This window comes from Phymastichus coffea, unplaced genomic scaffold (assembly GCF_024137745.1).
Source record: "Phymastichus coffea isolate CEN01 unplaced genomic scaffold, Cenicafe_Pcof_1.1 PCOF00014, whole genome shotgun sequence".
NCBI lineage: Eukaryota > Metazoa > Arthropoda > Insecta > Hymenoptera > Eulophidae > Phymastichus > Phymastichus coffea.
Genome location: NW_026706825.1, coordinates 1,086,998 through 1,111,564, shown reverse-complemented (window position 1 = coordinate 1,111,564; position 24,567 = coordinate 1,086,998). Strand labels below are relative to the sequence as shown.

The 24,567-nt window shown below is 34.2% G+C and overlaps 1 protein-coding gene across 4 annotated transcripts in view; it reads right to left on the bottom strand.

The window, feature by feature from the left end:
* The window catches only part of LOC131674304 (receptor-type guanylate cyclase Gyc76C-like), a 1,727,826-nt gene that overhangs the window by 1,368,779 nt on the left and 334,480 nt on the right, over positions 1-24,567 (bottom strand). For all 4 annotated transcript variants that reach the window (XM_058952904.1, XM_058952926.1, XM_058952919.1 and 1 more), the window contains exons 4-8: positions 4,813-5,119; positions 4,566-4,712; positions 4,224-4,429; positions 3,831-4,145; positions 2,473-2,760 (exon numbers count right to left, since the gene is read on the bottom strand). In XM_058952904.1, coding sequence (XP_058808887.1) covers positions 2,473-2,760; positions 3,831-4,145; positions 4,224-4,429; positions 4,566-4,712; positions 4,813-5,119 — 1,263 coding nt within the window. The remainder of the gene's footprint in view (positions 1-2,472; positions 2,761-3,830; positions 4,146-4,223; positions 4,430-4,565; positions 4,713-4,812; positions 5,120-24,567) is intronic.

The following is a 24,567-nucleotide window of genomic DNA, read 5'->3' as shown; positions in this document are numbered from 1 at the left end:
TGAAGCACTTTTTCCGTAATCCACCTATGGCCTTCTCATATACTGCTTCGAGAACTGAGGCTTGGAATTTTTGACAGCGGCTTATGGTATATACCTCCTTAACTAGTTGATCATCACCGAGTTTGATATTACTCGCTGTGCCGAACTCTGGTTGTATGGCTGCTTAATGGTGATGGAACAGATCCTTTTTTGCCACAGAGCTGACACCGATCACTTCACAAATCTTCCGTTGCTTTTGAAACTACCGTCTATCGCTCTTCTTTTCAACGTTTCCGCCTTCACCCCATCATCAGAGTAGCTCCTAACACTTGGTTGTTACCTGGTCTGCAATTTTCCTCCATTTAACTTTTCAGTGTAACTACAGAGTTATACCCCACGGCTAAATAAAGCTTATCTATCTATCTATTTTTCTCTCCTTTATCTGACCAATCTCTTTAATGCTGCGATTAGTTCAGATAATTTTTCTTCTATCTCACACTTTTATTTCTGCACTGCCTCAAAAATTTTAGAACGCTTGGTGCATGTCCAGCTTACAAGGTTTCTCAAATCTAATAATATTGTGAACCACCATCACACTGATTTTCGTCACGGCCACAGTACTAAAGCAGCTTTAATAGCACTGACCAACAATATCAGACAAGCTATGGACAATAAGAAACTTACAATCCTTATTTTGTTTGACATATAGAAAATATTTGATTCTTATTTATGCAGATGAGACACAAATATATCTATATTGTGTATATAATAACCTCTATAATCCCATTAGTAAAACTAAACTCGCAGTAAATGTGGGCTCAGTGGGCTTCTCAAATTGGATTAGACCTAAATCCGTTAAAAACAAAGGTAATTATTATGAGCAGTGATGTGTATATAGCAAGGATTAATATATCATTGCCCCCTCGCATTATCTAAAATAGAATTGGCATTCTCTATTCAACAACTGTTTCCAATCTTGGTGTTATTATTTCAAATACTCTTGATTCAAAGCTCCATGTTCATACAATAGTTAGGAGTGTTTATGCGTTACTACTTTCTTTAAAATTTTATAAAATATCATTATTCTTTACTTTGAATATATAACTTGTGGAAACACTGATTTTCCCACATTTTGAGTATTGCTCAATAGTTTAACAAGACTTTGAGAAAACGAGAGTCTTTGACTTACAGATAACAAAGAATGCCTGTGTCAAGTTAGTAATAGGTTATGACCATATTATTGCCTCGAAAAATATTACCTTACATAGAATCCAGTTCAATTGTTTTACTTAATCCACTAAACATGTACACTTCCTTGGGGTATTATGCTTTAAAGAATGATCTGCATCAAAGCCTGACTACCTTGATACATATTTTTCGAATTATAGAGTATACGTATTACAGCACACTTGCAGACGAAATCCTCCTAGTAAGAGTAGTACTTCTTACTGCTGAAACTCAAGTATGGATGTCGAAGGTCATTTTTCAGAATCTCACCCCCATAACTGCACTTAATGACATCCCTTTCTCTGCACTCACTATCAATGTGGCTCAATTCTGACCCTCGAATAATTATCTTTTAGTACCTGACCATTATCCTAATATAACTTACTGCATCTTACTCTACTACCTTCCTACTCAACAGCTAAACTGCATAGCAATAATGAATAAGCTATTAAATCTTTATAACCAATCAATTCAGTGAATTTATAAACCTCAATTTACTGTTATTATTCATAGTTGTTACTTATTTATAACTCTTATTTATTAAACTGCTATTCCTTATTATTTGTATTATATCTAGTCTTAATTATACGAAACTATTTCTCTTTGATAGATACTTTATGCAAGTATATCTCAAGCGATGTAATAACTAGTGGTTAATAATTTAAAACTATTATATAACTCTGTTGTATTTTTAACACACCAGACGGGGTTTCACCCCATGGTAAAATAAAGCAAACTCAACTCTCTCTCTCTCTCTCTCTCTCTTCCTCTTTCTCTGGTATATGACCTTATATGTGACTGAAAATCTCTCAGTCTATCTCGACATTGCGTTTTCATTTGGAATGGAATAAAAAACACGTGATATCTGTGCGATGTTTACTTGATTATTTGCTCAACTCTATTCGTTTGTAATCTCTACACTCTAATCCATTATTCGCCCGGATTCCAACTCCCACGCTTGACCCAGCGCTTATATCGACATATTACATACACAACATTCAAATTTTGCTCAACAAAAACATTTGTTGCAGATCGAGGCGATCTTTAGCCTCACAAGGGGGAGCTTATTTAATAAAACAAGAATTTTATCTCTGGAAGAATTATTGATTAATACTCCACCATTACAATAAAAATTTTCTTTCACTATTTTGGTACAAATTTAACACTAATTATGTACTTTTATTCTTGTTGGAAATACTTCTTAATAGAGTAATATAAAATAAGTACGCGACTGGTACGAAAGTAAAAACACCTTAAATATTTTACCTTACTGGGAGAAGACATCATGTTGTCGAGGTGAGGATAGCCATGTATATCAGCTGGATCTATTTTCCATAATAAGCCTTCGATTTCTTGTTCAATTTTCCAGCGACGGTAGATGCTCATAGTGATGACACCTGCACAGAAAAGCAGCACTGCTAGGATAGCTGCAGCAACGATACTGCGTACGTGAGTATCATCTTTCGGGCAATGTTCATTTAGAAAACCACACCCTGGCTCAGCCTCAGGTTTGTTTTTGCCGGGCCAGTCCACAGCTTCCGAAGGTCGGTATGTCTGTATTATTAGTTAGAGAAAAAAATAAGTAAATAAAAAAATTAATTATTTCAACGTTAACGAAAAAAATGTCAGTTTAATATATCCCAATATATTTGGAACAGCTGAATACAAATTCGATATTAAAATTCCTCGATTACTATGTTTTCTGTTAATTGGTGTGCTGTAAAAACTAAATTTTTTATTTTTCATCATTTTACACGAAAAATAACACGCAGTTACATTACATTGTATTATATGTATTGGGTGTGTGACTCAGAAACTTTTTTGTATATTAGGGTTATTGTTGGATAGATTTTTATAAAACTTTGAAAAAATCAATCAAAAATCCCGATTCTCAATTTAAATAAAAATACTACAATAATTAAAAATAATTAAAAAATTAAATGAAATATTTTTTATAATAAATTGAAATACCCGTATATCAGGTGTTTACGTTTTTTTTATTGCTATTATTTTTTAATGATTCGTATTTTAAATGAAAAAGATTTGAGTCAAAACTTACAACATCTCATATATAATAACTTGACCTAACCTCTTATCAAATCTAAATAACCTACAAAATAATATGTTAAACACAATCTAAATTTTTCTAATATAAACGTGAAACCAAATCTTTCGATATAAAAAAAAATTTTTAAATGATTTCCAATCGTTTCTAAAGTTATATCATTAATTCGTTATCCATGATATGTATGGAAATGTATAAAAATTACAAAGTACTTTTATATCATTAAAATTTTTATCGAATCAGCATTCACATAAATTATAATTTTTTGATAATTACAAAAAAATTTTCGATCTCAGATATTCATTAAATTTACTCAAATGACGATAAAGTTATTTTTAATAACAAATGTTTCAAATTAAAAAAAATTGAAATCTTCAAGTTATTATATATAATATTTATACATTTTAACAAGAAGTTTATTAAGAAGAACCTTAAAGTGTAGCTATTTTTAATTTAACATAATATATAATTTACCATAGTTATATTAAAATGGAACTTCCACAAACTTAAAAATATTTTTGGAAGTTTAAGAGAAATAAATCGAGTAAGTAATACTAACCAAATGTTCACCTTGTTGAAACTGTCCGACGGGCTTCATCTGGAAATTGCAAGAAAAATTCTGATTTTGCAGAGGCTCTTTTTTAAGGGCCAAGACTGAAAAATTTCCCTCCGAATCTCCATTTTTATCAAGCTTGATAGTCGCTCCACTGATGCTTTGATATGTGTGATTGCGAATAATGGTCTCGATAATAAGGGTACCATTGCTGGCTATTTCTTGAACATCAAGTTCTGGATAGTCATGCAGCAATTGATCTAAGGCTCGTGCATATAGTCTTACGGAGTCATAAAGATAGGCTGCATAAATAGACACGTGCTGCGATACACGTTAATCGACTTGAGTCGGCAATATCTACAAAAATTATCAGTTCTACTCAGTTATATGATCACTTACCTTTTCAAACTTATCAAGAAGGAAGCGCTCAGGTACTGGAAAGTTAAAGGGTTCTTTGTTGCTGTAGTTCCGAACCTTCTGCGTGAACTCCTCATAGTTTTGCGTCGGAGGTGTAGAGGCAACCACCATAAGCGATCTAGCCCTCTTTAAAAAATCCTTATCCTTAGGATCTTGACAATTTCGCAAATTCTCATAGTGATCGGGCTCTAATAAATCAGTTCAATAATCTATCAGTAAATTAATAATTTGATATACGAACGACGCAATTTACTAATTAACGAACTGATAGATCAATAATTATTTATTCAATTGCGTAAAAATGACGTAAATCTATTTACTCACTCCATAAGTACTTCATAGCCTCCTTTGGTGTATAGGTCATCATATCCACGTGAATAACCATGTATTGGCCGTTGTCAAGGAGTCGCTGGTTTTGCATGGCATTCATGAACTCAATGAGCGAGATAGGTGTGCCTAGGAATATGTAAACTGCAAGAGACAGACAGACAGAGAGAACACTTCGATTAGAGAACAGGTTCGGAGTGAATTTGATAAGGGTTAGTAGTGATGGTAGTAGAGAAACGCAGACTTCTAGTCATGTTCTTGGTATCCTGGATAATGGAGAACCAGCCACCACCTTGACAGCAAGGGAGTCTGTCCTCACAGCATATATGTCTATCCTCCACGTTAAGAAAATGATTGATACTAAGGTTACTCTTGGTTGCCTGCTCCTGCAATGACTTTGCTACCGTCAACCAAGGCCGCTCGGCAATTATACTGAACTTGTTCCAGTTATAATGCAGCAGAAGTGCTATTACTGACTTAGTCACTTGAGTATCGGGTGGCTCTGTGCGTGCGAATGTGGCCACCTTCGATGCTTTATAATCTGAACATTTCTGTGAAAAATAAATTTTGCATAAACTTACTGTATTATCTAGTACACTATATAATAATTATTTATATTACCCCCAAAAATATACAAAAAGTCAGATAACTGTCCGCCAAAAAATGAGATTGAGATCTATTAGTTATATTATTAGTGCCACAAGTTGAAAAACCTTGACACTTAATTTGTTCCACAATGGAAATAATCGCAAAGACAGGAATAAAGTAATTAGACGGATGTCGACCAAAAAGTAGTTTTGATTCTGCTCCAAAATAAAGAAGAAAGAAAGAGAGAGATTGTGTCTTATTGTTTCAATAACCATTGACTAGTACTCGCGTCAGGTGAAATTGAATCAAGCCATCGCGTGGTTTATACTTGTTTGAGTAACGATACTAAAAGGCGATTGAGAATTTTTGTAGAACAATACGACTAGTCGTACAGGTTGATAGTCTGAGTCTGCTCGCAATTAGAATCAGCAGTGATTCTGGATTCCAGCCTTGAGTGTGTGCACAGTATTATATAAATCCATACAATCCGTGATCTTTAGATATAGTGCAAGTTTAAATAAAGGCGAATTTATCTCATAATTTATCTGGAAATTTACTCGAAATTTGGTTACGAGGCTTGCCGTTCAGCGTTAATCGAGCTAATAATATGTAGTGTCGTTGTTGAAAATGTTATATGCTGCGTCTCAATATTCGTATATCGGTGTATCGTATATCGTATTCGTATATCGTATTCGTATATCGTGTATCGATGAGAAAGTTGGCATGCTATCACAATGTATAAACATTTAGTTATGCGACGTATTGATGCAGGTCGAACGTTTCAAGTATACCCAATTATGATACATCCAAGATCGTGGTCCGTCGTCCTTTACGAAGGACAACAAGAAACAGGAGGATTGGAGATCCTTGTACACAATAATGCGTGAAATGACTATAAAATGAATTACATAATGTAAGGAATTGCAGTCAAAATTTTAATTAGTGCTTGGTTTAATGTCTCTTCTACGACTGTCCTACGACTGTTTCTACGACTAAGCTAAAGTTTGTCTATTGAGACTGAGCGGTTGAGATCAGATGACCGGGAGTGTTCGTATATTGTAATGAGGGCATGTATGCTTGTGTACTGAATTTAGGTAAAGCGCGACAAGACTATTAAGCTACGACTTGTCATTACCCTTAATAATTCTTGTGTTTTGATCTCTCTCTTTACATAAAACATTTCTTATTTATGATTTTAATAATGGCATTGCATATTTTTATAATATAAGATTATATAGTTAAATATCTTAAATATCGTAATAACTATTAAAATTATTGATTTCTTCTGCTTTTCGAATATATGGTGTTTTGACTTGATTTTCTTGATTTTCATAGATGGTGTTCAAGGAGTCAAGCGATTAAATAATTATTGATCATATGACGTCCCGTTAAATGGGAATTGACGAGTACTGATTGTGATATATTAGCCATATATGTAACCGAGGTTATCGATTGATGATGACGTCGCAAGGGCACTGAGTGTTGCTCATTATTTTCCTGATCTTGGCTTTGTGACATGACGGTACCTGGAATCATTCTTTGGTAAATTAATAGTAGAGGTCCCCCAGGGTTTGAAAACGCTATAAGATCATCAATATTATTATTACTGTAATAACTGTTATGGTTGTATACATAAATATCAATTAAATTGATTTGACTTTGAAGGTTACCGAGTTATATTTTTCAAGATTATGCACCTTTCGTATTTTTCGTTAAAGTTCTTACCGTAGTAAAGAGGGTTTGGGTGTGGTTTTAAATCAGTTTTATCTGTTGTACTTATTGTAGTTTCCGTGTCATGTCGAAATTTCTGCATTATTTGCATATGTGCTTTTTTATCGTTATTTTTTATGAATGCTGTTAATTTCAGGGTGGTAGAATTAAAAATTTTTACTGTTGACCTTGTCGTATTTTATGTGAAGTTGATAGTCAAACAATCTTAGTAAGTAACATCCTAAGAGTAATGTGAGAATTCCTGTCCCAATGATTGTCATTTGATATTTATAAGCTTATTTACAAATTGCTCCATGTTTACAATTGTTCTGTGGAGTTTACAGAGAATAACCAGTAGTAACTGATAATCGGATATCGTGTGTAAGCGTTTGCGTTTATTTAAGCTGTCTAGGCTCAATATGTGAATGTTGATGCGATGTTGGAAGACCATTGTAACAGAGGTAGCGATAATGCTTTAAATAGCAGATAATCCATGTAATCGACGAGTGGTAGTTGTACACGGTATATTAACTCCAAATTCATTAGTATTATTTCTACATCGGAAATTTTTATGAGTTCGATAATAGTGCGGTTTTGTTGTTATCGCGTATTGGATGCAGTTTTCGAAATTACTTCACTCATTTAATACATTTGTTCAGACAGGAATTAAAGAGAGGGATGCATGACATTCTGTGTTGTGTATGTGTATAGAATTTGCTGATGAATCTATTAATCTTTTTAATTACTTGTTTACTTTCTTATCTAGTGTTCCAAAAAGAAATTGGCTTATTTTCCCTATTACCAACAACCATGATCTCTTTTTTAGCCATTTCATATCTCTTCACTATGCCACCTATCTTTTCTGAATTTTAAATAATATCTGACATTCGTATAGTTTTTTTAGTTATTGATCATAAAGACGTTAGTGATGAAAGTCTATGATTAGGTTAGAGGAATTTAACAGATCTTTCATTCTGATGTCTATGACGGGGAAAGCTGTTATGCTAGCAATAACCTCTCCGCTCGTTACTTCTTGGTACTTGCATGCGTACCTTCATCAGAGTGGATGCATGTGTGTGTGTGTGCGTGAACTGACGACTTATGCCCGGTTTGTTTGTTTGAGGTACGGATTAGTGGAGTCGGAAGTGATTTTGGTAAATCGTGAAGGCGGAGATGGCGTGATGAGAGAGGAATGGAGAAGAAATAGGAAGCACGGAAGAGTGACGAGGGTGCGGCTCAACGTATGTGCGAGTGAACGTACTCGAGGCTCGCGTTAGGCGTATGCCCGCAGGCGAGCATGAGAGGGTCAGCATGGTGTGCATGCGAGCCGGCTTTCCCAGCGGCTCTGCCGGCGCCTCACCAGCTGACATCGGAAACTCAAGTTACAAGGAGAAACAGGAAAAGCAACAACAGAATTAAGGACAGCGGTGGCAACGTAAGCTTCCCCACAGCGCCGTTACCGTGCGTACGTATGACTTACGCTGACGCGGGCAAGCATTCATGCCTGCACGAAAAAATTAGTGCCTCTTCGACGATGCCGCCTTGTCCGATTGTTATTACGTGCGTGGTATTGCCTGGCCTCGAATTTTGTTTTTCTCTTTCTTTTTTGTATTTGTTTCTCTTGTTTTCCTTTATAAGTGGGCTAGCAATAAAATTTGTTTAATTTATTTGTTGGCGTAATCTCTTGTGTTGAATCTTCTCTTTCCCATATCAAATTCTCTCGCATACGAACATCACAATCTGCACGGTTAGTAGACTGCTAAGTAGCCATAGTAATTTTGCCTCCCAGATCCACTTATAAACAATTTGTAAATAGAATAGCGGGTAAATTTTAATAGAAAAAGCGACTTAAACATTACATATTTTAAACGACATTACGAAGGTAAGTATGCTATTCTCTTTTTCGGAAGACGATTTCTATGTACAACGCTATAATTATAGACTAAAGTACTAATGCATCGTACATATCACTAAACCTACTAGAGCGGTCAAACAACCGCTCCTAAAGCCCGAAAAATAAGTTTTTTAATTATTATATGATAATTATTGTGTTTATTGTTTATGCTAAATTCTGTATTAATTACAAACAACTGGAAAAGACTATAATTGTTTATTTCAAAAGCCGTCATTTGACCGCAATTCGATAGGTATATATAATATGTCGGTAGGTTTAGTGATATAGACCATGTCTAGTGTAAACAATGAAAGATACTGCATACTGCATCATTGCTTTTCAACGAATTATTGACGAGTTTGTGTTGAGTTCGGTATCATGCTTACACCAATGAGCTCATTCGAATTTTGTTGCACATAATTCACGTTATTTAGTTATTAATATTACATATTAATTACATATTATTTAGCTATTAATATTACATATTAATTACATATTATTTAGTTATTAATATTACATATTAATTACATATTATTTAGTTATTAATATTACATATTAATAACTAAATAACTCAATTAAATATATTATCCTATTTTAGTGCGCGACGAAAATTTTTTGTAGTATCGGTTACTTGAGTATATCTTCTTCAGCGTCTGTAGGCATAGAGTAAGGAAACGTAAAAAATGGACTGCTGTTACATAGCGTGCAGCCGATTGCTCAAGATCCTGTTATTGGCAAACTATTCAAGAATATATTCAATTTTTATAGGTTTCATCTACATCTCATCACTTATTGTTCTCTTTATTCGATTTATTTAGGCCACACGTGTTTTGCTCCTTTTTATATTTTGACTTTATGTCGTGGGTGAAACTTTCCTTTCTGGGAATATTTGAAGAAATAGACATATTTATCCCATTAAGGGTTATCTTACAGATATATCTTTATATATTTTTTTATTGCAATGTTTAGACGTTCGAGTCCATCTTGACTTTGTGAATGCATGACGACTCTGCAGTATTTGTTCATCGGCGCAGGTTACTTTTTTTGCACTAACTTCTTGCACGGGAATGGATATATAATATTTTGTAAGAATATCTTGCAAAACTAAAATATACTCATTTAACCTTTCAGTTGCTTGCATTGATCCAAAGAAATCCATGCACATCTTTGCATTCGATTTCAGTCATGAACTAGTAACAAACCTCGACTATCTTATTTTACGACGCTTCAGTTTAATTATATGGCATTTATTGTACTTGTTCGCGCCGTTTGCGCTTCAAGGGTAAGATAGAGAGAGTGTGCATGTGTAAAACGATGGTTCGAGAGCAGAATATATAAAAAAAAAAACAACCGACGATGGTCTGTAAATCATCACGAATGCCGCGCTGGCCTGCATGACGTCTGTTAGGAATGAGCGCGATTAGAGGGTTACAGCACTTTTGTCCGTTCGCCTCAACAACCCGCGTTGCATATGTCTTTCGTCTGTTAAACAGCTCGAATTGCTGTCCGTTATTTATGATGTTTTTCAAAAATATAAGAGCGAAACACATGTACCAACACCGAGCAATTCTCGGTCTCAGCACGCTTGGGGAAACTCAAATTGCTTGATGACCGACGCGCGCCATAAAAATCGCTGGGTTCTAATTGGCCCACAGGGAATGGGCCCAGAGAGTAAGGAGGAGTTTTCCGTGCTTCCCTCGGTTCCCTCGATGCCAAATCGAGTATAGTTAGGCAGTTCCGTTTGAACATTCATCAACTAAGCACGGCTAACTCTGCTTATTCTTGTCGGTGTGAGTGTGCGCGAGCGCCGAGTTGCTTCTAAACTGTTGTTAGGGGTTGAGTGTGTGATCATCATCGAGAGTAAGGGCCAATTGCGTTGGCTGGCGACGTCTGCGCATCCCTGAGGTGTTACCCGAGATTCAACTCTGCTCATCAGCTCGACAACTTAGGTGTTACCGCAGTACGTGTGTGTGCCCGAGATGTCAGGGCTGCGGTGCGTCCGTGTGTGTGTGGGGCAACACCTTCCTTTCAAATCACCTGCGAGGACGAGTAAGTGTGAAATTTACCTGAATGGCCATTCAAGCGTGCGAAGCGTCATAGGCTCTGCGAGCCTCAATTGATCACTGATATATATATATATACATACATGTAATTATTTTATGACTCTCTCTACCTGCATTTACTGTGCCAATGTTATTCCGTCGGCTAAATATAACGCATTCTTATTCATTATTTTTCTTTGAATAAATTAGTCCCTAGTTACATTAAATCTCAGTGTATCTATTATAAATGCACACACCTTCCCATCCTAATCTTGAACTCCCTTTTGTGTGTTATTTTATGAGACTTTTAATTAACATCTTATTTATTAGCATTGAATCTAACAGTACTCGTGTATCAATTGGTGTATGTGAATCTGCATATTTCAGTAGTAAAACTTACTTGCTATTTCTAAATATATCTTGGTGGAACCACTATGGTCAGCTACTGCTGACTTGTGATATTTTTTAATTAATCTATAACGCTCCTTAATATGCGGAAACAGTAAATTATTACGATAGTCTGATCAGATTAATTTCTTTTCTTTTTTCATAGAGTTACGGCAATCCAGCATACAGCCGAAAATAAGGAAAAGTTCTATCAAAACTAAGGCACTACCTCACATATACACTTAGTTGTGTTAAAGCATTTAATCAAAATCATTTCCTTATAAGGAGCGTGGAGTCACATCTATGCGAAATATATTGTTTGCTATGCAAAATTTGTAGCTCTAAGTTTTTTCGATCAATAAAGCACTTCTTCAGTTAATTTTGATACGTTGATTCTAAATATAAGCTTATTTTGCGTATCAATTAATTAATATTCAGCGAAATTTTAATTCCAATTATAAATCATGAATAATTTTGCAATATATAAGTTTAAAACGAATTCAAATATTGCTATGCGCTGATTGCATCTTCAGAAAGAGAAGCAAGAATTTGATGCATTGATAAATTGATTTTTGAACAAAGTTATTAATAAATAAAATATTGATAATAATTTATTTAAACATTTAAAATTGCGTTGCGACATAACGATCTAACTGAACACACTTATAAAATTAGTCAAAACGATTGTTATCCGATCGTCCATTTTTCATTTGTAAAAGAAATAATTTAGGAATTCATAATTTAATTATTATTCAAATTCAATTGGCTAAATTGATGAAGTTGATCTTAAATAAGTTTGTGTGTATTATAAGCTATTTGTGGTGTAAACAATGCATATGAATTTATTGAAAATTTATTCTTATTCATTTATTTATTCTTAGTTGTTTATAACTTTGTCAGAAGATTTTGCCATTATAAGCAATCATAAAACACTGCGTTTTAAATTTAATTTATTATATCACAAACTATTTACTTTACATGCGCGATTTCGCTTTAAACCTTATTCAAAGTTTGTGCAAACTTACAAAAATAGCGTTGTAGAGACAGCCCAACGTAAAAAGAGGCCTCTGCTATGAGTATAAATTTTCTTGTTTTCGTAGCTAAGGAAGATTATTGTCCAAACTTGCTTACCAACATAAACACTATATATAGTGATATAAATTTTCAACCCTTTCGTGATACTCGTATATGTTTCATTCATTCAGTGGTTAGCCTCAATACTTTCCTTTCCTATATGATTGTCTAAGAACTCAATTCATAAAACCGTTTCTCTTATAACAAAAAAGCAACCTTAGACAATCTCCTACGCAAATAATATTGTAAGCCTAAGAATTCGTCTAAGTTGTTGTTTCAGCTCTGTATGGATCGATACGAAGATAATCAGCAGAGTTTCAAACGGCGCACCGATGTAGCAAACTACGTCGACTTGAGGAAACTTCGCGAATAATATTTCTATTTGAGATTCGTTGACCCTCTATTACATAGTCAATGAGGAGTGTTATTCTCGCGGCTTCGACTGTACAGATTGTCGATATGCGTATAAGACATCGCGTCAGTAAACTATTCAACAATTATCATTTCTATTATTTTCTACTATATACTCTCTTTGTCAAGATCTTGCTTGTTCTCGGGAAAATAAGTAGCAAATTTATTTAAAATTTCCAGCTAACGGGGTTATGTGGGTTTAATATAATGAAAAAATTGATTTTGTTATTGTTTCATCTTAAAGTAAAACTCAATGAAAGTACTCTCTGAAAGTTTAAAATCGATCAAAGCAATATATTTAGAAGGGAGAGCGATTTCCCCATTTTAATCTACCCATCTATGTGAATCATATTTTTCATTTCACGCAACTTCTTAAGTGAAATTAAATTCAACTTAGGCGTAATTAAGAGAGGCTTTAAACTTAGCTAATACAGAAGGACCATCGCTTTATGGGCTTAGTTTCGATGATTCTATGTAAGTTCTGAAAAATCGGTTTTTCTCACTTTAAAATTTAGACGCATTTTTCTCAGTAGATAAGTAATGTATGGTTCAGGACAGTTTTTTCCCTAGGATTTTAGAGACACTAGGAAGTAGGTTCCTATGCTGAAGCATATATGCATGTTTCAGGACAGATTTGTCCGTAGATTATTGATAAATTGGAATTAATTTATAGAGAGATTGATTTCTTAATTGTTTAAAAAAAAAAATGAACGGACGCGTCGGGGAATCGAATCAGCGTTCTCTGGGTCCACAGGCCGGCGCTCTACCATTGGAGCCACTGCGACGTATACCTTGTATAGTTCTCAGTGTGTATACTAGATGCCTATTTGGCTTAGGGCTCGAGCGCGTGGCGGTGGTGAAGTACACGCGTAGTTTCTTTGTAGTTGTAGCTCCGAGTGGCTTAAAAGCGTGCGGAGATTGGAAACGCGTGCCCTCTCCCTCTCGTTCTGATTCACCGTGGGTTGGTAACGCACAGTGGTGGGGAGCGCGTGCTAGCTTTCTCTCTCTCTTTCTCTTTCTCACTTTCTCTCTTGATCTGATTCATCGTGGCTTGATGATACGCATATATGTTTCAGGATAGATTTATCCCTAGGAACAGGGCCCTACGCTTAAGCATATATGTATATTTCAGGACGAATTTGTCCCTAGGTACTAGAGAGCCTAGTTCTTTGAACAGTAGAATTTATAGGCAATTTAATTTGGAGATGAAAGGGGACGCTACTCTCTCTAGCAGAGGGTATACGGCTTTTCGTTCCACCATCAATACCTTTAAGGCACTACTGCTACCCTAGCTGAAGACTGGAGACTACTAGCTCAGTCTCTAGACTAATCCCATCTTGAGACGTTGCATGCTTTTTCCTCATCCCAAATCTTGTAGTTAGATGGACTATAGCGCTCTCTTTCTCTATCTAAGCATAAAAAACATGGATCAAAATGCGAAATCTCACCTTTTTATATAACAAAGGCAAAGTAAACTAAGCATGTAAATCTTCTTTTACTCCAAAGTGATAACATTGATGAAAATTCTTAAAGTCCAACTGTCAATGAAGATTTCAAATTGAAATTCCACTATGTATGGATTAAAAATTTATTTACTCTAGTTCGAAGTCGATTAACAAAACATACTAAAAAATGTATTTATGTGAACGTTACCTTCACTATTTCAATGATAAGGAAAAACTGAAAATCCATGACGTAGATTGCTTGAATATAAATAAATATAAAGTTAATCTACCTGATCATTCTATTCTTAAATTTAAACGTAACAATCGACAAGAAATTGTACCATTTGTTATATACACTAATTATGAATACTTGTTAAAACCAGTAGAAGATGGACGAGCCTTTCAAAAGCATGAAACTTTTAGTGTTAATATTTATATAAAATTCACTTATGATGATTCTAAGTCTACATTCAAGTCATACAGAAAAATTACAAAAGACGAAGATGGCTGATAAAGCAGTTCAAGATATTGCAAGTTTAGATGCAAGAAGTATATAAAAATACTATAGAAATATCTTTTATGATGCAATGAAATGAATTTCAAAATAGCTAAAGTATGTCACATTTGTAAAAAATATTTTCAAGCTAGTCAAAAAATAATTAGAGATCACTATTATTTGACGGGTAGATTTAGAGGGGCAGCCCACAATAGTTCTAATTTAAACTACAAAATCCCTTATTTTTTATCTGTCGTCTTTCATAATCTTACTGGCTATGACTCCCATTTTATTGTAACTGAAATCGCTTCAAACCCAGGCTTTGAAGGGAAAGTAGTGTTCTAACTGAAAACAAGGAGCGATATATATTATTCACCAAAACAGTTAAGGATAGTACTAGTAGTTTTCGCTTTATTGATTCGTTTCGTTTTATGCCATCGTTTCTAGAAATATTAGCTTCATACTTAACTAAGCTTGATATTTTAGAGTATGAATTTGGTAAAGACGAATATAGCAAAACACGAATAGAATTGCTCAAAAGAAAAGGCCTTTTTCTATATGAATGTCTATAGTTTAGATAGATTGAAGTAGACAGAGCACCTTGTCTTAAAGATTTTTAAAGCCAATTGACTGATAGCAATATCTCTGAAACTAACTATCAGCATGCTCAAAGTGTATGGAATGCTTTTAATATTAAAGATTTGGGAGAATATTCTGATTTATATCTAAAAATAGATGAACTACTCTTACCAGATATCTTCGAGAATTTCCGTAAAACTTGTATGGATGCGTATCATCTTGACCCAACGCACTATTACACAACACCGGGATCAGCATGGTATCATGTTAAAGTTCACAAATATTGAATTAGAATTCTTTACTGATATGGATATGGTATTATTCATTTAAAAAGGTATTCAAGGAGGTATTAGCCAATGTTGTAATAGATATTCGAAAGCTAATAATCGTTAAATGGGCTTAGAATATAATAAGGAAGAGCAGGGTAAGATCTTGATGTATTTTAATGTCAATAACCTATACTGATGGACCATGATACAAGCACTTCCATATGGAATGTTCCAGTGGGTCTGTGACGTTAGAATTAGATTTTTATAATATTTCTAATGATAATGAGGTCGGCTATATTTTAGAAATAGATCTAGAGTATCCCGTAGAATTATATGAAGAACATAAAAACCTTCCTCTTTATCCTGAATACGATACACTTCCTGGATCAAAACAGGAAAAACTTTTAACATCGCTTTACGATAAGGAACGTTACATAATTCATTATAGATCGTTAAAGCAAGCTCTCAAATATGGACTAAAACTGAAAAAGATACAAGAGTAGGTTAATAAGTCTTTATAAAATCCAAGAGATGGTCCTCAAAGTATCCCATCTTATGTTACATCAGCAAGCGTCACTATTAAATAAAGTGCTGCCGAAGTTTCAACTAGATTCCTCGAGTAGTTCCGTTTTTATCGTTGATCACAATGTTAACAATGAATAAAAGTAAGTTCCGAGTGGTAATAAAACATTTCTATTTAAAAGGCCTTATACCGAAAGAAATCAAAGCTTAGTTAGATGCAGTTCATGGTGTATGTGCTCTTGTATTTGCAACTGTTTACAATTGGGTAAATGAATTTAAACGTGGCCGTAAATCGACTGCAGATGAATATCGTTCAGGCCGTTCTGTAGACGTGAGCACTCCGGAAATGATCAATAAAATCCACGACATTGTGTTGAGTGACTAAAGAATAAAATTGCGCGAAATAGTTGAGGCCACAGGGGTGTCAAAAGATACAGTTATTTCCATTTGGCATGAGAAATTGGACATGAGACAAATTTCGGCAAGATGGGTGCCGCGTTTGCTCTGAGTCTTAACAGACGCAGTCGAGTAATACATGTTGAGGCCCTCTTGGCACACATCCACCATAATCTGGATGACTTTCTGCGTCGATTAATAACTGTAGACGAAACATGGATGCACTACTACGATCGGAGTACGACGGAGCCTGGTGAGTCACTTTCCAGAGCATTTAATTTTTTCATCTCTGCACCAGCCCTCGCTCGGAAATTCGCGACCGTGATTTCGTTCGTTTACATCGAGGACACTGAGCGACCTTTGCTTGTGTTCTCTTCGCTTAAGTTACGCTCAATTACCACGTTTCCACGAGTGAGCGAATACGCTCACTCTTTTGTAATTTTTTTCTGTTGATTTTAATTCTAATTTATGTATTGGCCACACTTTGCGTGTGAGCGAGTCCGCTTATCCACAAAGCGAATCGCCATATATATATATATATATATATGAAATTAATGTGTGTCATTTTTTGATCGCCTGGCCTTAATTTTTTCAGCCGTTCGCGGTGGGTTTGTGTTTGCGGGATATAGCGCCGGTTTCCTTAACAGAGATAGGACCCAAAATCGCGGGGCATAGCTGTGGCGGACAGAAGCTATTGAGTTTTCCCCTTGCACATTTCAATGGCTATCCACCGTATTCACCAAATTTGACACCTAGTGATTTCTTTTTATTCCCAAACCTAAAAAAGTGGCTTACCGGATTAGGAGGTCATAACACAAACAAATGGCTATTTTAAGGAACTTCCAACATAATTTTTTTCTGATGGCTTAAAAAAAAACTTGAAGGACGTCTTAAAAAGTGTATCGAGCTAAAAGGAGATTATGTTGAAAAATAAAAAAAAATCTACCAAAAAAAATGGTTTTTCTATCTTTTTCTAAGGACTTATTGACCTACTCTCGTACATAGAGCTCTAGAATTTCATCAAAAACCATGGCTCAAAACTTACGTTGATTTGAATACTGAAAACAGAAAAAAATCTGAAAATTATTCTATAAGCTCAATAGTCCGGGAAAGTAAGGTCGAAAAATCTGTTAACTATCAAAACTTTCCCATAACTGATTTTTCATTTTTAAATGAAAATATATTGACCCAGCATCACTCTCCTAGATTGTATAATAATTTCCACTGGAGCTTCCGACGCAGCTTGCAAGCACAGCTCAGCCCACCTAAAATTCAAGTGATTTATGCTCGTGTCATTTCTGGATGTGTTCTTACAAAAAAATCGTAGAGATGAAAATTGAAGCAAATCTTATGCTCTTGAAGGTGACATAAATAGTTTTTTCAAAAAAAAAACTTTCCGATCTTAAATTTTCCAAAAATTGAAAAAATTTTCGAAAATTATATTTTTGGCTGGTAATTATAAATAAAATATTAATATCGAGGTCAAAACATAGATAAACATAGAGGGCAAACTTCTAAAAATTTACATTTTTTCAGATTTGGAAAATTAAAAATGGCGGCTGCGCAAATTGGAAACAAATTTTTTTTTTTCAATCGCATCAAAATTTATGAACATTAACGATATTGAGAAACGGTTTATTGCAGTCGGCAGAGTGAAAGTTATATTTTTATAAATAACATAAAGAAAATTAAAAAAAAATTTTTTACATAATTTTTTAGAACATTTACCAAAGATAAAAATTTTTCCATCTAGTTTTTTCTCATTTTGGCGTTGAAAAATTTGTTTAAAATATGTCTTCACATTATAAATATGTGTGTCTTTGAAAGACGAGTATTTAAAAAAAAAAATTTTTTAGATGCGACTTTTACAAGCTGAGATAAACAAATTCAAAGTCTGTTAGATACTGTGATAATATTGATTGAAATTTTCAAATTTTGATCACTTCGCTAGGTTCTCGAATCCCAACTCAACTTAAACACAAATTTTCATTTTTCTACCGTCAATTGGTCCATTTAAAAGAGAACAGTAATCCTATAGCTCGCCCGGTCAAACGGTGCGGCGGCTGCTGCTTGGCGTTGTGTCCTTTTACTTCGATACAAGAAATTATGTGTATAAGCACTGGCTTGATCGCAGATAAGGAACAAGTGAATTGCCACATTGCTGCAATGAAATTTCATTCTTTTAAGTGTTTTATCAACTCCCGTTGTGGGATAAGGATAAAACCATTATTGACAAAATGAAGCCTACCGACTGGGGTTGGAAATTCATTGATAATTTTGGCCTCGCACCAGAAATGACTGATGACGTACTTGTACCCGACGAATTATTGAAAATTATTTCGTGTTCTTGTACCACAGGGTGCTCTACTTCCAGGTGTGGTTGTAAAAAAGTTGGCATACATTGCACGATATTATGTAAAAATTGCTAAGGCAAAAACTGTTGTAACATCGAAATTGTAAGTACGGTACTTGACAATGACAAGGATGATAATGAAACTCTGAGTGATGAGCCGAATTTTGATACGAGTCAATTACTCGATTGTGAACTTGCAATTGATAGTAGCAATAATATCGATGAGGATTTGTTTGCTAATGATAATGACGAGGAAAATTGTACAGAGCCACTTCCTCAGAGACCAAAAAGGGCGAGAATTTGTAGAAAATAGATGTAAATTTGTAAATAAATATTATTCTTAGTATCTACGTTTCGAATTATGTATAATATATATAACAAATGGATTTATAGATATAAATTAAAAATATCATTGTACCTTATTTCTAGCAATATGTAATGTTTGATAATAACCATACTATTAGCAAACCACAAATGCAAAATTTTTACAAAGAAAACCAAAATAAAAGCTTGAGCTTCGTTCAACTACGAACGAGCGCTGACCCCCCACCACAACGCTAAGCAGCTGCCGCCGCACCGTTTGGCCGAGCGAGCTAAAATTACTATTCTCTTTTGAATGGACCAATTGACGGTAGAAAAATGAAAATTTGTGTTTAAGTTGAGTTGGGATTCGAAAACCTAGCGAAGTGATCAAAATTTGAAAATTTCAATCGATATTATCACAGAATCTAACAGACTTTGAATTTGTTTATCTCAGCTTGTAAAAGTCCCATCTAAAAAATTTTTTTTTTTAAATACTCGTCTTTCAAAGACACACATATTTATAATGTGAAGACATATTTTAAACAAATTTTTCAACGCCAAAATGAGAAAAAACTAGATGGAAAAATTTTTATCTTTGGTAAATGTTCTAAAAAATTATGTAAAAAATTTTTTTTTAATTTTCTTTATGTTATTTATAAAAATATAACTTTCACTCTGCCGACTGCAATAAACCGTTTCTCAATATCGTTAATGTTCATAAATTTTGATGCGATTGAAAAAAAAAAATTTGTTTCCAATTTGCGCAGCCGCCATTTTTAATTTTCCAAATCTGAAAAAATGTAAATTTTTAGAAGTTTGCCCTCTATGTTTATCTATGTTTTGACCTCGATATTAATATTTTATTTATAATTACCAGCCAAAAATATAATTTTCGAAAATTTTTTCAATTTTTGGAAAATTTAAGATCGGAAAGTTTTTTTTTGAAAAAACTATTTATGTCACCTTCAAGAGCATAAGATTTGCTTCAATTTTCATCTCTACGATTTTTTTGTAAGAACACATCCAAAAATGACACGAGCATAAATCACTTGAATTTTAGGTGGGATGAGCTGTGCTTGCAAGCTGCGTCGGAAGCTCCAGTGGAAATTATTAGACAATCTAGGAGAGTGATGCTGGGTCAATATATTTTCATTTAAAAATGAAAAATCAGTTATGGGAAAGTTTTGATAGTTAACAGATTTTTCGACCTTACTTTCTCGGACTATTGAGCTTATCGAATAATTTTCAGATTTTTTTCTGTTTTCAGTATTCAAATCAACGTAAGTTTTGAGCCATGGTTTTTGATGAAATTCTAGAGCTCTATGTACGAGAGTAGGTCAATAAGTCCTTAGAAAAAGATAGAAAAACCATTTTTTTTGGTAGATTTTTTTTTATTTTTCAACATAATCTCCTTTTAGCTCGATACACTTTTTAAGACGTCCTTCAATTCATCTATTTAATTATTTCCCTTCTCACCTATCCTTTTAGAGGAGAAGTAGACGTAGATAGTGATACAATCTTTCTAGGGAATTTCCATTCCATATAAAGGTCCCGTGATTGATGAAGGCAGTACCTCACAGACGGGAGCGTTGGTTGGGGCTTTGCTATTTAGCCTATAAAAGTATATAATAGGTATATGAAGAACTCAAGTAAATAGGAAGAGAGAGGGCCGATTGCGACGGCTTGAAAGAAAAAGTTTACTAGTAGGGTTAGATCCTAAAATCAACGTCGTAAAGCTAAGATTAGAGACAGTCTATTAGAGGAATTAGCAACAAATAGTAGTAATAGTAGCATGTTAGTATCCTTGTCCTTATCCTTAATTACGTTACATATAAAAGACAAGAGATTTCACTCCTCTTCTAAGCGTGTACGGTTCACAAAGGAAGTTAGAATACATAGTTTTCCTTACGAAGATCCGAAGAATCCGAAAATCAAGAAAAGGAATTTAGGAACAGTAGCACGTGATAGTGAGCGCTTTCAAAGGGTTATGGAGCTGGATCAAGTTATATCACTCGCATTGTTTAAGAAACGAATACTAACAATAAATTACATACTTGGACCGACTTTAAATAATCATTATATTAATTATATGTTCGATAAAATGAAAATGTGATTTCGAGTAGAAGGAGAGAGAAGGAAGCAGTTTTGGAGTCTCGACAAAGCTGAGTGGTGGGATTGCTACGTTGTAAAAGCAGTATGAGCTTCGACTAGCTTCATTCTGTCTTAAGAATTAGTTAGTAGAAGTAGTATCCTGTCCTCTACTCCCAACCTAAAAATCTCAGTATTTAAGAAGAAGAAGATGGACTTTGATAGTTAAACAAAATAGCCATGAATCTATTTGATTCACAAGAATATCATGAATTACGTACATGAACATCAAAATTATCTGGAGACAGGCATGAAACAAGAGAAATTAAGGATCATTCTCGAACTCGATTATGAATTCCATATCATTCCCCCCGACCGAATTTCAAGAGCAATTCACAATCACTATCATTTATATATCGAAATGTTTGAAGATATTCAAATATGCCTTATATTTAGTGTATCATGGATGTGATAGATTTAAATTCTTCTTACGTTGTAATTAAAATTTCTTTCATTCCATTTCAACCAAGTTCATTCTCAAAATTTTTTTGTGGAGAAGTAAACGAGTCACAGGTGGTTTTACTAAAGCAGGTTTCGACTTATTTTAATGGACTCACAAGTGATGTTAAATAGAAGTAGCTCACAGGTTAGAGCGAAGGTTGGGGCTTTCTCCATTAAAATAAAAATTTTTTTGGATATTTCACTATTTTGGATATAACAAACTTTTTTATATCATAATTAATACTCGTTGAATGATGCAAAAATTTTTTATTTCAAGAAATTTTTTTACACTTATTCATTCATACTTGCTTTATTATGTATAATAAATTATATACAACCCATGAATTGTGTGAGTTGTCAAATCCTAACCATTTCATGTAGACTTTATTATCTCGTCTCTTCAAAATTTTTTCTACGAAATAGACAGTAGGATATATGGCTTTCTGCAGTTCTTGTTCGTAAAAATCTCCAACAATCGAATTTTCTTGGTCGGCTAGTAAATGATATGTTATAGGTTCTATTCTCGAAATACGTTGAATAGTAAAAATTACTGTAAACCAATTCGGGATATATTCTTTTTCAATATATATATTCTTTTCAATATATATATATATTCTTTTTCAATAACGTGTTTAGACTTGCTCACTCGTACTTTATCGCCTACTCGGAATTTCGGTTTCTTGAAAAGACGTTGGTTGTAAGAGAATCGTCTCAGCATTTGTATTTTATTCTCTTTAGTCACATATCTAGGCTTCATATCTATTGTACGATGTTTTCGATTATTATATTATTTCAATAAATCAGTGAGAATATCGAGCCATTTGTAATTTCCTTGAAGACTGAATTTTTTCCACATGATATTTTTTAGCGTTCGATTGAATCGTTCACAAATAGCTGCTTAAGATTACTATAGGTGAAATATAGATAGGTCATTAGATTCTGAAAACTTGAATTATAGAACTCTCTGTCGCGATCCACGTGAAGATTTCTAGGAGTGCGTCCTTTTTTTAATATAAACTCCATTGCACTCGCGACATCTGCACCAGTTTTAATAGCTGATATTTACGTCTAATTGCATCACGAACTTCAGTTAAATGTTGAAGTACTATCATCTTTACTCCTCCAAAATCTGGTATAATGTTGATAGTTGTACTGATGAAAGAGAAATAACGCTCGTTCACTTAGTCTACGATATTTATAGCAAAAAAATCAAATCCTTTTCAACTAATCTTCCATGATTTATTGGTCTATCTCTATCGATAACTATTTAACATTTAACTATTATTTTATAACTATTTAACGATCTCGAACATTTGAAACAAATTTTCTTGAACTGTTCAAAAGACATGTCTGAGTTAACGTGATCATTATAAATATGTTTGATATTAACATCATCTTGTCGAAATAAAGCTAGTAAATTCACATTATCTCTCATAATTCGGGCATATGATTGACAGAAATAGAAACTATCTACTTTTTTATATTTTGCCATACAAAAAAATGCTCTCACGTTATCCTGCTTTTCAGTGGCTATATCGTCAAAAATCATAATAGAATGTGGTTGTGCTTTATTTGGTAAGATAACTGACTCATGCTCACTAATTAAGTAATATTGTACTCCATTTATCCAAAGGAAGCTGCTCGTATGCTATCTGACAGTAATTCGTCATGTCTTATTGATTGTTTCTCCGTCTCCACTACCCCATCGAAATTTATAATTTGACGTTTAAGAGGCTGCTCCTTAAAATCCACGTTGCTTGTTCGTCACTGAGTTGCCTATGAATGAGTCCAAAACTATAAAAAGACTGCTTGTATATTTTGGATTTCATTAAAGTGTCGTCTTTCAAAGTAGTATGATCACTCATCATCATCATTAAAGAAAGACTGGTAGTGGTCTAATGAACAACATCATAAATAACTTACTTTTCGAAGCTCATTTGCCTGATTATATCAGTATTGTGGATAAGAACTAAATTGAAAAAAACGATTGGTTCGAGGTGATCCTGGTAAAAGTCCACTAGACGCTACTTGTAAAGATCATTACATTCCATATTCTTTCAATAAAGAGAACATTGTAGTCAGAAACGAAGCCGATGATATTTTAGCTAAAAAGGCTTAGGATGGAGTGAGTGCTAAGGTTAGTATTTTTGATGAGAAAGTAGCTGCTTTTGTTGTAGCTAACATTATGAAAATAAAAAGTAAATTTGGTATGGGAATCAAAATGTCTAAAAAAAATGGCAGCAGCAGCGTGTAAAGAAACGAGGTAAAGGTGTCAATGAAGGGCAATCATGAGAGAAATGTAGAAAAAGGAAAAAAACAAATTACATCATTGAAAAAAATCGTAAAAGTTGCTACGAAAAGTACTTTATCTAACAATCGTTCGCTTTTAGTTATTTACTTTGTATAAAGGGTGCTAAAGAAGCGGTACAAAAGTTCGGAGGTAGAAGTAAAAAATATATACCACGTATTTTACCAATTCCAAAAGCTGTGGATGGAGCTCTTTTTTATAATTCCATTATTTGCCATTTTGAGCGCTACTACTGCTCTCGCTCGATGCGCTGCTTCAATAGTGATTTGGTTATATCTCGATCGTCTCCAGCATGTGCGCGAGGGATTTATGATATAAGGCCCGAGAAGCCTTTAGTGCAGATGTTGTAAGAGACCCGAGAAGCCTTTAGCACAGATGTTGTAAGAGATCCGAGAAGCCTTTCGCACAGATGTTGTGAGAGACACCAGTGAAAGTATTTCACTGCGATATTTCTCGCAAGTGTCGTGGAGTCAACCGCCTAATTACGGTGGTGTCCAGCTGTGAGACAGTCCGAGGAAATGGCTACACTCGACGGGGCCAGTTTCGGATGAACACTGACTTTCGTTGGTCGCTTGCTAATGAGTGGGTGGACTCTATGCCCTTTCCTCGGGTTTTTTCTATTCGGTGCGTTGT